The 16,069-nt window shown below is 50.9% G+C and overlaps 1 protein-coding gene across 1 annotated transcript in view; it reads right to left on the reverse strand.

Annotated features, from left to right (window-relative positions):
• Window positions 1-1,722: 1,722 nt before the first annotated feature.
• EHD2 (EH domain containing 2) overlaps window positions 1,723-16,069 on the reverse strand; it is a 67,138-nt gene continuing 52,791 nt past the window's right edge. The window contains 3 exon segments of the mRNA XM_048499121.1: window positions 1,723-2,801; window positions 5,242-5,406; window positions 15,418-15,861. Of these exon segments, the coding sequence (XP_048355078.1) occupies window positions 2,265-2,801; window positions 5,242-5,406; window positions 15,418-15,861 (1,146 nt within the window). The 3' untranslated portion in view covers window positions 1,723-2,264.

Raw genomic sequence — 16,069 nt, forward strand, 5'->3', positions numbered from 1 at the left:
TCTTTGCTTGAATCCTGTAGCGTACAGCCATTTTATTTCCTGCTATTTTTATTTCCTTTCACCACTTCCCTTGCTCAAGAAGGAGATTTCACAACTGCTCCTGTGCGGAAAGAGTAGGAGAAACAGGGCCTTTCCCCACTTAGCTTAATCCCCCCTATACCGCGCGCTGCTCTCAGAGCGCGGCATCCCTGGCGTGCGCCCGGATGTTCCCACGACCCTGCGCTCTGCGCGGGGTCATCATAAGGCACCGTTTAAAAGAGCGCCAGGGATGCCGTACGCTGAGGGGGCGTGACAGCGGCAGCCTCAGGGTGGCTGCGCTGTGGCCCCCCCTGTTGTGGGGAGTGCCCCGGGGCCCCGCGCTACTTTCGGAGAGTAGCGCGGGGCTTAAGGTAAGTGGGGAAAGGCCCACACTTGTTTTAAGCCAGTGCTTATTTATTCCCTTTCCAGACAAGGGGAATTCTTTCCTACCTACCCATAATGGACAGCTTTTCAAAGACTAAAGATGAAGTTCTTCCCAAAGCATCCTCAGGAGGAAAAGAGCCCTTGCTGCTCTATCTGGTCAACACTTTGACCTCTATTCTAGTGCCCACAGACAGGTTCCATTATAGGCTCCTGATGCAAGGAACATTACCTAAAAGAAGAGATCTCACCCAATCCTGCCCATTAGGAAGGCACAGAGAGCCAACCCAAACGATGACGCCTGTGAAACTACAACCGACTGGTTCTTTAAGTTTGGTCCCGTGTGCCCTTATTCAAGCTGTGTTGCGAGGCTAAGATGTTACCGTATATACTCGAGTACTAGTCAACCCGAATGTAATCGAGGCACCTAATTTTACCACAAAACCCTGGGAAACTTATTGAGTCAAGTATAAGTCTAGGGTGGGAAATGCAGCAGCTACAAGTGCAATGGAATCTCTCTCCAAGAGGATGCCATGCCTGTCAGAACACAAATGTCAAGGGCACAGAGGCATTCAGAGCCAATGGAGCAACTCTAATTGCAAAGACTGTGGCTTTATCAAAGCTGGAGGATTTACAAGCCTAGCTTTACATAAAAACACAAAAGGGAATGGTGAATTTAATACTCAACGTTGGATGCAGGCAAAATGCTTCTGCCACAGCCGGTGTGATCCCCTTTCTCTGTGTGCCACAGCTCCAGTGGCCATCTTGGAATTACCGTATATACTCGAGTATAAGCCGAGGGCGGCTTTTTCAGCATTAAAAAATGTGCTGAAAAAGTCGACTTGTACTCAAGTATATGCGGTACGTGGAAACGAGCAGGCAGCCCTGAAACCAAGATGTAGCCAGTGTCAAGTGCAAAATAATCTCATAGTGGATGGTTACGCTAAAAGGATGCATCTAACGGAACCGCCAAGCAGAGCACGGCTGTCCATCCGGTCCCAGGCAGTGGAAGGTCGCAAGGCCTCTTCAAGACAATCATAAGTCAACGCGGTTTGGAAACTGGGCTTCTCTTAGTCTGGTAAGGGTCAGATTGTGTAGCACAGCACTGTGTAGTCTGATAAGAGATTGTGTAATAGGAGCAGCAGTGGTGTAGTGGTTAAGAGCAGGTGCATTCTAATCTGGAGGAACTGGGTTTGATTCCCCGCTTTGCCGCTTGAGCTGCGGAGGCTTATCTGGGGAATTCAGATTAGCCTGTGCACTCCCACACACGCCAGCTGGGTGACCTTGGGCTAGTCACAGTTCTTCAGAGCTCTCTCAGCCCCACCCACCTCACAGGATGTTTGTTGTGAGGGGGGAAGGGAAAGGTGATTGTAAACCCCTTTGAGTCTCCTACAGGAGGGAAAGGGGGGATATAAATCCAAACTCTTCTTCTTCATGTGTTATATACATGGTGAAGCGATGCCTACAGTCCTTTGAACCTGGTTCTTTCTGGACAAGAACATAGCTGGGAAAAGTCTAATACAGACGAAAATTCATATCCGAGATGGTACATTTCAAGTGATTCTCGACGGTCGACGTGGACAGTTTGAGTCGGAGGCCTGGAGACGCAACGTCTACCCGAGATGGAACTGCAAGCACTTTTATTTTTTGGCAAGGATAAGAAGTGGGAGCAGAAAGTATAACCAAAGCTTCATTTCAGAGTGAATCAGGACCTGCTGATGGGGAAATGGATCTTTCGCGACGAATTCCCAGCCTGGAAAAATGCTGCCTTAAGCAAGATGTAGCCGGAAGATGGAAAGTCGTAGCAGAACGGGGCCTACTGGAACAGTTCAAGCCCGGTATACAGGCCAGCTGGAGAGGCCTTCTTATTCGGCCGACCCCTTCTGTCGGCGTTTGGAGGGGGGCACAAGGTGGCGGGGCAGGTCGGAGGGTAGGCTGTGGCCCTCCAACTTGACTTCGATGAGGTGGCTGGCGAGGGCAAACTCCTCGTCATCCAGCATGCCGTCCCGGTCCACGTCGCTGAGCTTCCAGATCTTTCCGAGCACGGAGTTGGGCAGTTTGGTGGTCACCATCCAGTTCTTGGCCTTGGTGCCGCTCAGCTTGCCGTCCATCGGGGAGAGGTTGTAGAAGATCTCATCGTATTTGGGCTTGTCCTTCGTCACCACCCACTCCTCCTCGTCCATGCCCTCGTAGGCCCCCTCAGTCGCACCTTCCACGAAGGGGCCGTTGCGGGTGCCGTCGAAGGCCCCGCCCTGGACCACGTGCTCGGGGACTTCTATCTCCTCCTGGCGAAGGAGGGGCATCAGCTTGGCGATATCCAACGTCAACAACTCGTCCAAATTGTCCATCATACGCGGCTTCAGTCCATGGAACTTGGTGAAGTCGTGCACCATCAGTAGTTCCTGCAGAGAGACCAGGGAGGAGAGCAGAGAATGAGATACTCTAGGGTAGGGGTGGCCAACCTAGGTTGCTCCAGATGTTCATGGACTACAAGTCCCATCAGCCCCCGCCAGCATGGCAAATCGGGCTGATGGGAATTGTAGTTCATGAATATCTTTTTTAAAAAATATATGCTTTATTAAATTCAAATAAGAAAGTTACAGAAAAGACAAATATAATGGTTAAAATAGGTAATCTGGTTATAGTCTTTCAAACTGTTATTACGTTTAGCCTTATTTTTATCGCTGCTTTTAATAATTTTAGTTGTTTTATTCTACATATAATGGTTTATTGTACACCGCCCAGAGCCCTTCAGGGATGGGGCGGTATAAAAATTGAAAGAATAAATAAAATAAAATAAATAAATAAACTGATAAATTCTTCAGGTCACACCGCATATTTGAAAGATAAGAAAGAAAGAGAGAAAAAAGAGAAGAGAAGGTTACTATAAAGATATCATATTGAGAAGAAGATTGGAAAGAATAGAGATGGTTAAAAGGAGAGAAAACAAAGAAACTGATATCTATTAGATAAAATGAAAGGGAAACACATTAATCGTGTTTCATGTCCTTTTATCTAACATTATTACTTATGGGACTTTGCCTTCAAATTTAATTTCTTGTTTCTAATACATTATCAACTAACTGTCTGTATCATAATAAAGGCAATTTCGAGGTTATATTTACTATACATATTTTGTTACCATTCACCATTCATATTTAAATAGTTCAATTGTGTTATTAGCTTCATAACCTATATAACTTCATGTCATTAATAACACAAATGAAGATATATAACAGTAAAAAAATAATATAACATTCTTTAGTATGGCATGGCAAATTGGGCTGATGGGAACTGTAGTCCATGAACATCTGGAGCACCATAGGGTGGCCACCCCTGCTCTAGGGGCATGGTCCTGCCTTCGTTCTCTCCTACCATCTTCCTACCTGATGGCAGACCAGAACTGCACCCACGCAAAGTCTTATTCTCCAGGGCCAGATTGCAGGCCAGATCAAACCAGCCAATGGCTCTATTCCTTCTCCTCCATTGGCTATTAACTACACACCTTCCTCCGGGTGGGGCCTGGAGATCTTCTAGAATTAGAATTGATCTCCAGACTGCAAGGTTGCCAATTTCCAGGTGCGTCCCCGAGATTTCCCGGAATTACTGGTCTCTAGACTACAGAGATCGGTTCCCCCAAAGGGAATGGCAGGTTTGAGGGGGGAAGGGCAAGGAGATTGTAAGCCCCTTTGTGCAGTGGTGGGATCCAAAAATTTTAGGAACAGGTTCCCATGGTGGTGGGATTCAAACTGTGGCGTAGCGCCAATGGGGCTGGGCGGGGCACAACGGGGGCGTGGCCGGGCATTCCGGGGTCGGGGCATTCCTGGGCGGGGCTGTGGCAAGGATGCAGCCGCCGCGCCGGTCCTTGGGCGGGAAACAAATGCACACAGGCGCAGGCTGCCACGGACACCGGTGCCCCTCCTGCTAGACTGCTTCAAGTTCTGCGCGCCAGTGCTGAGAGGAGGGGCGTAACTAAGGCAAAAACCACATGGCAAAATCACCCATTAGTAACTTTCTCTCAGCACACACAAATAATTAGTAACCTACTCTCGGGAACCTGTGAGAACCTGCTGGATCCCACCTCTGCAAGCACCCCTGCCGTGCGCCCTTCCCCCCGCCCATTTACCTGGCTGCTGCACCCATGCCCCCTTTCCAATGTTGGGTGAGGGGCAGGCGAGGGAAGGCAGCAGCTTCGGGGGGCTGGCGAGGGGGGCTGGCGAGGGGGTCAGCCAGCCGCCGATTGGGCCACACGCCTCTGGGTCAGCAACACGGCCTTTGGGGGAAAAGTCCTGGAGCGCCAGCAGGCCACCCCAGTAAGCCGTGGATGCAGCGTGGCCTGTTGGGGTGGGTCTGGCTGCGCTCCTCTGCAGCCGCCTTTTGGTTGTGGGATTCAGCCGGTTAGCTCCCGGTTCAGCAGAACCAGTGCGAACCCGCTGGATCCCACCTCTGCATCAGACGTATTTAATTGGTAGATTCAGCCACGGAACCCGCAATCCTCAAGCCAGAGTGGAGCCATTCAGACACAGCTTTGCCATCCGAGGAGCTCTTGGATCAGGGAGTTTCCCAGAAGGGGACCCCCGAGGGGAATGGAAGAGATGGCCAGGGCAGGCTCTATTCCAGGGGTCTTCAAACTGTGGCCCTCCAGATGTTCATGGACTACAATTCCCATCAGCCCCTGCCAGCATGGCCAAGTGGCAGGGCTGATGGGAATGGTAGTTCATGAACATCTGGGGGGCCATCGTTTGAAGACCCCTGCTCTATTCTAACATTAGGCCTCTCGCGCCCTAAAATGCCTCCGGATGTTCAGGGCAGGGTAGCGGGAAACAAAGATGCTCTTCTCACCTGCATCTTTTCGCAGTCGGGGAAATCACCGGGCGAGATGTGATGCTCGAGTTGGATCTTGGCAAAGATGACGGGCAGTTTGTTGATGAGCTGCTTCTTTTTATTTTCCTTGCCGAACACGGAGGGCATGTCCTTCTTCAGGTGGCTGATGATGTGGGCATGGACCTGGAGGACAGAGGGAGGCAGAGAGGGAAAGAGAGAGAGAGGGAAAATGCAGGAATTATATACAGCCCACCCTCTAGGCATTCCTAATATAGCTTGACCAGATGTCCTGCTTTTGGTGGGACAGTCCCACATTGAAACAAGTTGTCCCGCATCCCGCGGGTTTTTTCAAATGTCCCGGGTTTTGGAAGGCTGCCGCACTTCAGTTGCCAGATCTCACCTGGATACCATATCAAGAGATAAACTGGCCATGCTGAAGCATGAACGAATATCAAAAGGGTTTTTTTTTTCTTCTGATGTCCATACTCAGAGGTGGGATCCAGCAGGTTCTCACCAGTTCCCGAGAGTGGGTTACTAATTATTTGTGTGTGCCGAGAGGGGGTTACTAATTGGGTCTGCTTTTCCACCTCCACGCCCTCGCCTCCCCGAGAGGCATACTGCCTTTGAACGTGAAGGTCCCATATAACAATTGTGACTAATAATGTAACTCCCTGAACTGGGTTAATCCCTTTCAGGTCCTGCAATTCATTGATTCTCAGCCTTTCGTGCCTTTTATCTCACCAGTCTCTATCAAAGAACCTGTGTGTTTCACCATTGCTGTGTTCAGATTTGTGAGTTGGGGCATTTTCTATAATGTGATGATGATTTAGAAATGACCGGATGCAAAAAAATTTTCGGGGGGGTTGTGGTGGGGTGGCTGCCCATGGGGGGGGCATCCAACTCAGGTTTTGCCCAGGGCTCAGGTTTGCCTAGGTACGCCTCTGCCCCCTTTGCTGAGCGGGGGGCTGGCGAGGGAACCTGTTACTAAAATTTTTGGATCCCACCACTGTCCATACTGTCTCTGGCTCATTCTTTATATTTAGACATTTCCCAACCCACTGGCTGGATTCATATCCCGGGGCTTTCTGCATCAGGCCCATTGTCCGGTGCCTAGGAAGTTTCCGTGAAGTCAAGACGGCTCGGCTCCCTCGAGGTGACGGCAAAGCCAGAACTGTGGACGCCCGAAGCGCGAGAGATGCTCCCAAGCCCAGCCAAGACAGGATGCCTGGAGCAGAGGGCGGAGAGGAATGCGCAGGGGACACAAGGACTGGAACGCAGCCAGGTTGTAAATTCTTCTCCGCGTCTCTTGCCACGAAGAGGGAGAGGTGAACGGGGCAGGGCCTGGGAACGGCCCTACACCAACTCAGGCCTCTTGAGGCGGGAATCGCAGCCAAGTGCCTTCAAGATTTCAGGGACGTCTAGGTCAAAAGGGCATCTAGTGGACCCTGTTTAATGGCAGGGAAGAGAGGGGGCTGTGGAAACTGCTGAGTCAGCCCCACAGTCCTCTCCCTACGTGACTCTTGAAAGGGTGTGGGGCAGAGGTGGAATCCAACCAGTTCTCACCACTTCTCTAGAAGTGGTGACTAATTTTTTTCTGAGTGCCGAGAAGGGGTTACTAAAGCAACCTCCCTGCCCAATAGGGACTGGAGGTGCGTGTGTGCAGCGGCGCCACTGTTTGAATCCCACCAACATCGGAACCTGTTATTAAAAATTTTGGATCCCACCACTGCATGCATACATACATACATACATAGAAGAAGAAGAAGAAGAAGAAGAAGAAGAAGAAGAAGAAGAAGAAGAAGAAGAAGAAGAAGAAGAAGAAGAAGAAGAAGAAGAAGAAGAAGAAGAAGAAGAAGAAGGAGACTTTCCTTAAACAAGGAACTTTACCATATTTCTAGAACATGTTTTTAAAACAGCCCAACGGGGAGAATTATCCCGTTTTCTACCTTCGCTAACCAGCCACATAGGAAACAACAGGACTTTACGGTTTTTGGACCTAATGGAATTTCTAAGGGAAAAGCAGACCCAATTAGTAACCCCCTCTCGGCACACACCAATAATTAATAACCCACTCTCGGGAACTGGTGAGAACCTGCTGGATCCCACCTCTGCCCCAGGTGGAATGACAGATCCTCTCCGGACTATTGAGAGCAGTTCTTCAGGAAATAAATGGATGATGTGGAGGGTGGGCTTTGCAGCACTGTACCCGGCTGAGGTCTCCGTCCTCTCCAGGCTCCGTCCAAAGTCTCCAGGAGATTCCCAACCTGGATTTGGCTGCCCCACCCCCGCCTGGCAACCCTCTCCCCTTCTGCGCAACACTTTCCGTTTTTCCAACCCATCGGCCCAAGGCTGGGGGGCTTCGCATCCTTTCTGGTTCCAAGTGCACAGTGTTTTTTTTCTGTTTGTGTTTTAAGCTGGGAGGAAATTGCCACTGGAGGACTCTTGGAACACAAAGCCAGACTGTTACAGGTGACAGGAAGAGATAAGCCCAGGAAGAGGGAGAGTAAAAGAAGTCTGGGGGCAGCAAGACCTGGAAAACTTCCTGGACTTTCCAGGGGCGGTCAGCTCCTCCGCTGGGTAATCAAAGAACCCCCCATATATGAGGGGAGCAGGGGGAAAGGACCCACTCGTAGGGCGGTTCCTCCTTCCTGCTTTGGACAGAATGGTGAGAAAGTCTTTCTTTGTATTCTGCTGCAAAAGGAAAAGCCAGACAACAGCTTCCTACCCTCCTGGGAAGGCCCTGGATCGCTTTGGGGCAGCCGGGATACCCTCCTGCCCAGTGGTGGGATCCAAAAATTTTAGTAACAGGTTCCCATGGTGGTGAGATTCCAACTGTGGCGTAGCGCCAATGGGGCTGGGCGGGGTACGACGGGGGCGTGGCCAGGCATTCCAGGGGAGGGGCATTCCTGGGCGGGGCTGTGGCAAGGACGCAGCCGCTGCGCCGGTCCTTGGGCGGGAAACGAATGCACGCAGGCACAGGCTGCCACGCACGCCAGGGCACCTCCTGCTAGACTGCTTCAAGTTCTGTGCGCTACTGCTGAGAGGAGGGGCGTAACTAAGGCAAAAATCAGGTGGCAAAATCACCCATTAGTAACCCCCTCTCGGCACACACAAACAATTAGTAACCTACTCTCAGGAACCTGTGAGAACCTGCCGGATCCCACCTCTGCTCCTGCCCTTCTGCATGGCTCCAGTGCCAGTGGGCGACTGTCCAGCCTGGTGGTTTGTCATCAGGTTGAATTAGGGGATGCCAGCCTCCAGGTGGGAGTTGGCCAGCTCCCAGAATTTGAATTCATCATCTAGCACGATGCTGGCAGGGGATGATGGGAACTGTAGTCCATAACATCTGGAGGACCGCGAGTTTGACACCTGTGATCTAGACATTGGAGGTTGATTGCCCTGGAGATAATAGATCTAGGAGTGAATCCTTATATCTTCACAGCAGTGGACTGGTTTCATTGCATTCCCTGCCAGCATTGGCCACCACGTGCTGGCAGGGGCTGATGGGAATTGTAGTCCATAACATCTGGAGTGCCAAAGGTTCGCCACCACTGTAATAGATGCTTTGGGGGTGGGGGCTTATGGTATTACATCTGTGCTCAGCTTCCCAACTCCAACCCCAGATCTCCAGAAATTTCCCAGTCCAGCCCACTAAGATTGGTGAGGGGTGGGTCGAATGCCAGAGTCAAACCCACTGAATGGGTCCAGAGGAGGGCAACCAAAATGGTAAAAGACTTAGGGAGCTGGGTATGTTTAATTTGGCGAAGAGAAGGTTAAGAGGTGTCGTGATAGCCATGTTTAGATATGGGAAGGGACAGATATAGGACGGGTGACACCTGGCTTGACAACACTACATGCGAAAGAGATCTGGGAGTCTTAGTAGACCATAAACTAAATATGAGTCAGCAGTGTGATGCGGCGGCCAAGAAAGCCAATGCGATTCTGGGTTGTATCAATAGAAGCATAGTGTCAAGATCAAGGGATGTAATTGTACCTCTCTATTCTGCATTGGTTAGACCTCACTTGGAATATTGTGTACAGTTCTGGGCACCGCAGTTCAGGAGGGATATTGACCGGCTGGAGCGGGTCCAGAGGAGGGCAACCAAAATGGTAAAGGGTCTGGAGTCCATGCCCTACGAAGAGAGGCTTAGAAAGCTGGAGATGTTTAGTCTGGAGTAGCGTAGGTTAAGGGGTGACATGATAACCACGTTTAAATATTTGAAGGTATGTCATGTTGGTGAGGGAGCAAACTTGTTTTCTGCGGCTCCAGAGACTAGGACCAGGAGTGATGGGTTCGAGGTGAAGGAAAAGGGATTCCACCTAAACATCAGGAAGAACTTCCTGACAGTAAGGGCTGTTCGATCGTGGAATGCACTCCCTCGGAGTGTGGTGGAGTCTCCTTCTTTGGAGGTTTTTCAACAGAGGCTGGATGGCCATCTGTCAAGAATGCTTTGATTATGTGTTCCTGCATTGCAAAGGGATGTGCTATGGTAGAACAAAAACAATGTAAAATAAAACTGAGTGTTAGTATGACAGGTTTGTCAGCCTCCCAGTGGGAACTGAGGAGTCCCTGGAATTACAACTCCTCTGCAAACTACAGAGATCAATTCCCCTGGAGAAAATGTCTGCCTTGGAGGGTTGACTGTATGGCCTTGTACCCCACTGAGTTCCTTATCCTCCCGAGATTCCATCTTCCCAGACTCCAGGGCAGAGGTGGGATCCAGCAGGTTCTCGCCAGTTCCCGAGAGTGGGTCACTAATTATTTGTGTGTGCCGAGAAGGGGTTACTAATTGGGTCCGCTTTTCCGTTAGAAATGCCATTAGGTCCAAAAATCATCAAGTCCTGTTGTTTCCTATGTGGCTCTTTAGCGAAGGCAGAAAATGGGATCATTCTCCCTGTTGGGCTGTTTTAAAAACCCATTTAGAAATATGGTGAAGTTCTGGTTTAAGGAAAGTCTCTCTTTGATTTCTAGAAACAAAATTGGGTATTTGAAAAGTATTAAGCATTTGACAGGCAGTCAATTGGAGGAGAAGTAGTTGTTTCTGTTGGCAGTGAAGACGATAGGGCTTGCTATGATGAGTTTAAAATTATGGACAGAAAGATACCAGCTGGGAAATTAGGGAGCTTTTTTTACAGTAAGAGTTTTTTTACAGTAACAGAAGAAATTATTAATGCCCCGCCCGTAATACTCGCCACTTCCCCATCATGCCCCACCCAGCCCCATTGAGCGTTTACGCCACAGTTTGAATCCCACCACCATGGGAACCTGTTACTAAAATTTTTGGATCCCACTACTGCTTCAGGTGTTTCCTGATCTGGATCTGGAAACCATCCCACTTTGTGGCCAGGCAATCCTACATTATGATGGGGCAGCTTTCAAGTTTGCAGCCTATAAAGAAGTTTATCATAGGCATGTAGAATATTTTTGGTTGGCTGCCTAAGGCTGAATGCAGAGGCGTAGCGCCCAGGGGACCCGGGGGGAGCTGCGGTCTTGCCCCGGGCGCGTGCTGGTGTGGGGGTGTGGCTGGGGCACGGCAGGGTGTTCCGGGGTGGGGGCGGGCGGGGGCATGCCCAGGGCGCAGTTCCCCCTCGTTCTGGCCCTGGCTGAATGGCTCAAGGCGTTTGGCTTTGAGCGGGAGTCCTTGGAAAGAAAGATGGCCGCCATCCTTTGTAAGCATCCCGAGCGGATGTTACAGCAGGGGTAATGGAAAAGTCATTGGTCTGAGAAGGAACCTCTGCGGAGAGAAATCCAGTGGGATGCACTGTAGGACCCGAATTGGAGAAGCGGACCTGGGCTACTTCCCGTGGTCCTCTTTCCTCATGCTTCTCACAGCGGAGGAAAGCCTGTGACATAAATTTAATCAAGAACGCAGAAAGTGGCACCTCACAGGAAACGCTTAATGAGAAAATCAGCGTCGGATGCGGAGAGAGGAATTGGGAAAAGGGGTGGTTGGGCCCATAAACACGCTGTACCCTGAAGCACAATTACAGACTTCCTCTGTGGGAACACGAGCATTGTTCACGTCGAGGTAGCCGTCCCTCCCCTACCGCTCACGGGGACAGGAAAAGCGACAATAAAAGCTGCGTCAGAACAAATGTCAACCTCTTCCAATGGCGGAAAGGGAACGGGGCCACTGAGGCACAGTGAGGGTCCCAGCACAAGAGGGAGGCATCTGGGATGTCACTGATTGGCTCTCAAAGACCAGTCTGTCGAAAGGGAGAAGATGGCAAGACGGTGGGCAGTTAAACCACAAGTTTAGACAGACATTTTATACAGAGGTGGGATCCAGCAGGTTCTCACAGGTTCCCGAGAGTAGGTTACTAATTATTTGTGTGTGCCGAGAAGGGATGACTAATTGGTGATTTTGCCACGTGATTTTGTGCCTTAGTTACGCCTCCTTCCTCTCAGCAGAACTTGAAGCAGTCTAGCAGGAGGTGCAACTGCATGCGCGTGGCAAGCTCGCGCCTGCGCGGTGGCATTCTCAAGGCTTCCTGCCCAAGGACCAGTGCAGTGGCTGCGTCCTTGCCACAGCCCCGCCCAGGAATGCCCCGCCCCCGGAATGCCCGGCCACGCCTCCAAAATGCCCCGCTCAGCCGCATTGGCGCTACACCACAGTTTGAATCCCACCACCATGGGAACCTGTTCCTAAAATTTTTGGATCCCACCACTGGTTTTATCCCGTATTGGTGAAGACTCCTGGCAGTGTTTAAGGAGCACTTCTCACATGGACAAATGTCTCTGAAGATGGCAGCCACAGACGCAGGTGAAAGCCTTCAACAAATTATCCTGCTACATAACAGGAGGATATTCTCTGGTTGGGCATCACAGCCGTCTCCTTTTTCCAACCCCAGACTTCCTGTTCCTCAAATCCCTTGTACTTCCCTCCTCCCATTGCAATGGAATAGTCTTCCATTGGACCAGTCCTTCCTTCTTTCAGAAACAGGCCTATTATATTTTCCAAGTGGTTGCACGCCGCCCTGAGCGCTGTAGGGAACTGGGCGGGATAAACATGTGAAAATAAAATAAATAAAACAGTCTCCCTTTCAACAACACCTGGGCCCTGCTCTGCTTGTTTTCTGATAGTAGCTGGCAGCATTGGTGCAAAAGAGTCAGCATGATGTAGTGGTTAAGAGCAGGTGGACTCTAATCTGGAGAAGCGGGTTTGATTCCCCGCTCCTTCTCATGAGCAGCGGACTCTTATCTGGTGAGTGATTTGTTTCCGCCTCCAACATTCCCTTGCTGGGTGACCTTTGGGCTCGTCACGGATTCATTCAGGAACCCAGCCCCCCACTGACCTACACAAAGGTGTGCTCTGTTGTTGGGGAGAGGGAAACGAGTTTGTAAACTGCCTTGAGTCTCCTTACAGGAGAGAAAGGCGGAGTATAAATCCAACTTCTTCTTATTCTTATTCTTCTCCTCCCCTCCTCCTCCTCCTCCTCCTCCTCCTCCTTGTTTTGTTTTCAATGAAAACAAAGCACTAGGATCTTCACTTAAGAAGAAGAGGAGTTTGGATTTATATCCCCCTTTCTCTCCTGTAGGAGACTCAAAAGGGGCTTCCAATCCTTGCCCGGCTTCCCCACTCACAACAAACACCCTGTGAGGTAAGGTGGGCCTGAGAGAGTTCGAAGCTGTGACTAGCCCAAGGTCACCCAGCTGGCGATGTGGTGGCTATGCACAGGTTAATCTGAATTCCCCCAGATAAGCTTCCACAGCCTCAGGCAGCAGAGCTGGGGAATCAAAAAAAAAACCCGCTCCTCCAGATTAGATACATGAGCTCTTAACCTCCTACGCCACTGCTGCTCCTTGAGTCTCCTTACAGGAGAGAAAGGTGGAGTATAAATCCAAATTCTTCTTTTTTGTATTATTCTCCTCCTCCTCCTCCTCCTCCTCCTCCTCGTTTTGTTTTCAATGAAAACAAAGCACTAGGATCTTCACTTAAGGTAAACTACGTGTGACTACGTGTGACTTAAGGTAAACTATGGCAGCCATCTTGTGACGGGCTCCGCCTCTTGCGGCAGCCATTTTGCGACTGCTCTCAACACACTGTGTCAGAATTCCAAAAGTTCCTGCAGGCTTAAAAAGGCTGGAGATTCCTGTTCCATAGAATGGCTTAAGACTGTGGTCCCTTGTTGACCTGTTGGAGCATTGGCTCTGGATGGAGTATTGGATCATATTCAAGGTTCTGGATGTCCATGACCAGCATACCTCCACGACCATCTCTTTCAGTGTGTCCTCCAAAGATGGCAGCACTCAACCAGTGACCATCTATTGGTGGTCCCTGACCCGAATGAGTTCCAGGTAGCCTCAACCAGAGCCAGGACTTTCTTTGCCTTGGCCCAACCTGGTGGCATGTTCTGTCTAGTGACCCCCAGGCCCTGTGGGGTCTGGTGCAATTCCACAGGGCCTGTAAGACAGAGCTGTTACCAGGCGTATGGGTGAGATAACTACAGTGTCCCATCACTGGTCTCTCATCCCCTCCCTTCTTTCTGATTTCGGCTACAAGAAGTTATCTATTTGTCATCAGGGGATTCAGATTAGTTTTTTTTAAAACAATGATTGTATTTCGGTGTTATTGTATTTATTACGAAACATTAGAAGGGCACTGAGCAGTAGTTCCTCTAATCCAGGAGTCTGCAACCTGCAGCTCTCCAGATGTTCAAGGACTACAATTCCCATCAGTCCCTGCTCTAATCCTTCTCCCAAGGCTGCATAAAACAGTGGTGGCGAACCTTTGGCACTCCAGATGTTTTGAACTTCAATTCCCATCAGCCCCTTCCAGCATGGCCAATTGGCCATGTTGGAAAGAGGAGCTGTCATGGGAATTGTCAGTCCATAACATCCTGGAGTGCCAAAGGCTCGCCACCACGGCATAGAACACTAGCAGATGCTGAGTCAGCTTGGGAGAGCTCCCCTGCTAGGCAGCGCCCTGTATTCGCACAGCTTGCGTCCGGGATCGCTGGCTAGCGATCTGCATGGCATACAGGAAACGCTATTCTGAGCCAAGTGAGGGGAAAGAGCTGGCATACAAAACTAATATATTCATTCATTCATTCATTCATTCATTCATTCATTCATTCCACTTTTATACTGCCCTCCCCCAAGGGCTCAGGGCGGTTTACAACATTTATACAAACAAGTGGATAAATAAACTACAATATTAAATATAAGTTGTTAAATTAAAATGCAGCGTTCAAATTCCCAGACCATTTAAAATGTAGATGGCGTAAGACTATTAAAACTCCTCTAAAACTCCTCTAAAAGGGGGATAGCGGGTCTTAGCTGTTAACGGGCACATATATCAGCAGCTGGCCTCACCAAAAGCCCGGCGGAATAGCTCAGTCTTGCAGGCCCTGCGGAACTCATTTAAGTCCCACAGGGCCTGGACAGCTGGAGGGAGAGCGTTCCACCAGGCAGGGGCCAGGGCCGTAACAGCCCTGGCCCTAGTAGAGGCCAGCCGCATCATAAACGGGGCGGGGATCTCCAGCAAATTGGCCTCTGCAGAACGCAGCCATGGGAGACCGGCGCATGGGACATATGGGGCCAGAGCGGTCCCTTAGAGTACCAGAGGTCCCAGACCGCGTAAGGCCTTAAAGGTTAACACCACTGGCCTTGAAGAGCGCATTTGGAACTCAACCGGTGCCAGTGCAAAAGCCCGATTGTGCAACCACGAGGCATGATGTGGTCTCTAATGGCACCACCCGTGAGCAAACGAGCCGCTGCATGCTGGACCAGTTTCAGTTTCCGGATCAACCCTCGAAGGGCAGGCCACAGCCAGAGGCTGCAATAGCTCCAAATAATCTGGAGGTGACCGTTGCATGGATCACCATGGCCAGATCCGCCTGGGAGAGGAAGGGGGCCAGCCGCCGGGCCTGGCGGAGATGGAGGAATGCAACCCGGGTTACATGGGCCACCTGGGTCTCCATAGAAAGAGACGAATCCAGGTGGACCCCCAGGCTGCGGACCGAGGGGGTCGGTGCCAATGAGACCCCCTCCCACACCGGCGGCTTAAAGTCCCCCGCCCCTCCCCCACGGCCTAGCCAAAGGATCTCCGTCTTTGCTGGATTCAGCTTTAGCCTGCTCTGCGTCAACCAACCAGCAACCGCCTCCAAACAATAAATAGAAATGCATATTCTCCTCTCGGACATCGTCTCCTCTCTTTCCCAGTCCCCGGCCCTCCTATCCATCATACTCACCCTGACCAAACGGGCTCTCTTGACTAGATCATTGAGCTTCCCTCAAGGGCAAGAGGAATTTCAGGGAGCAAGGTCTCTGGATGTCCGTGAACGACAAGTCCCACTGCTCCTCTCGAAACAAAGCTTAAAAGGAAACCGTCGGTTGTCGGAGATGAGCAGAGGCTCCGACCAGAAGGACCCGATGTAGACACGCAGCACCTCGGGGGTATTGAACACTTTGCCTAGCGACCACATGAGTGCTCCGTAGACCCGCATCAGCTGCTGCGTCTCCACCATGTCGGCCTTGTTCAGGACCACCCGGATCTTGTCCTCGTTGCCCTTGAGGGCCCGGATGGCCTCCGAGAACTCGTCCGAGATCTCCAGCTTGTGGGCATCAAAGAGGAGGATGATGCGGTCCACGCGCTCAGCGAACCACTGCAACACCGCTGGGAAGTCGTAACCTGTATGAGAGAGGGGCAGCTCAAATCAGGGTCTATTTTCGCACCTTGTATTCAAAGAGACAGTTGTACAAGGCAGTGGCGTAGTGCCCAGGGGTAGGGGGCGTCTTGCCCCAGGCACATTCTGGTGCAGGGGTGGTGCGGGGGGCGTTTCAGGTGGCAGTGGCCGCGGGCGCAGAGGCAACACATGTGCCCCCCCGGACGCCAGATTCCCC

This window comes from Sphaerodactylus townsendi, linkage group LG06 (assembly GCF_021028975.2).
Source record: "Sphaerodactylus townsendi isolate TG3544 linkage group LG06, MPM_Stown_v2.3, whole genome shotgun sequence".
Lineage (NCBI taxonomy): Eukaryota > Metazoa > Chordata > Lepidosauria > Squamata > Sphaerodactylidae > Sphaerodactylus > Sphaerodactylus townsendi.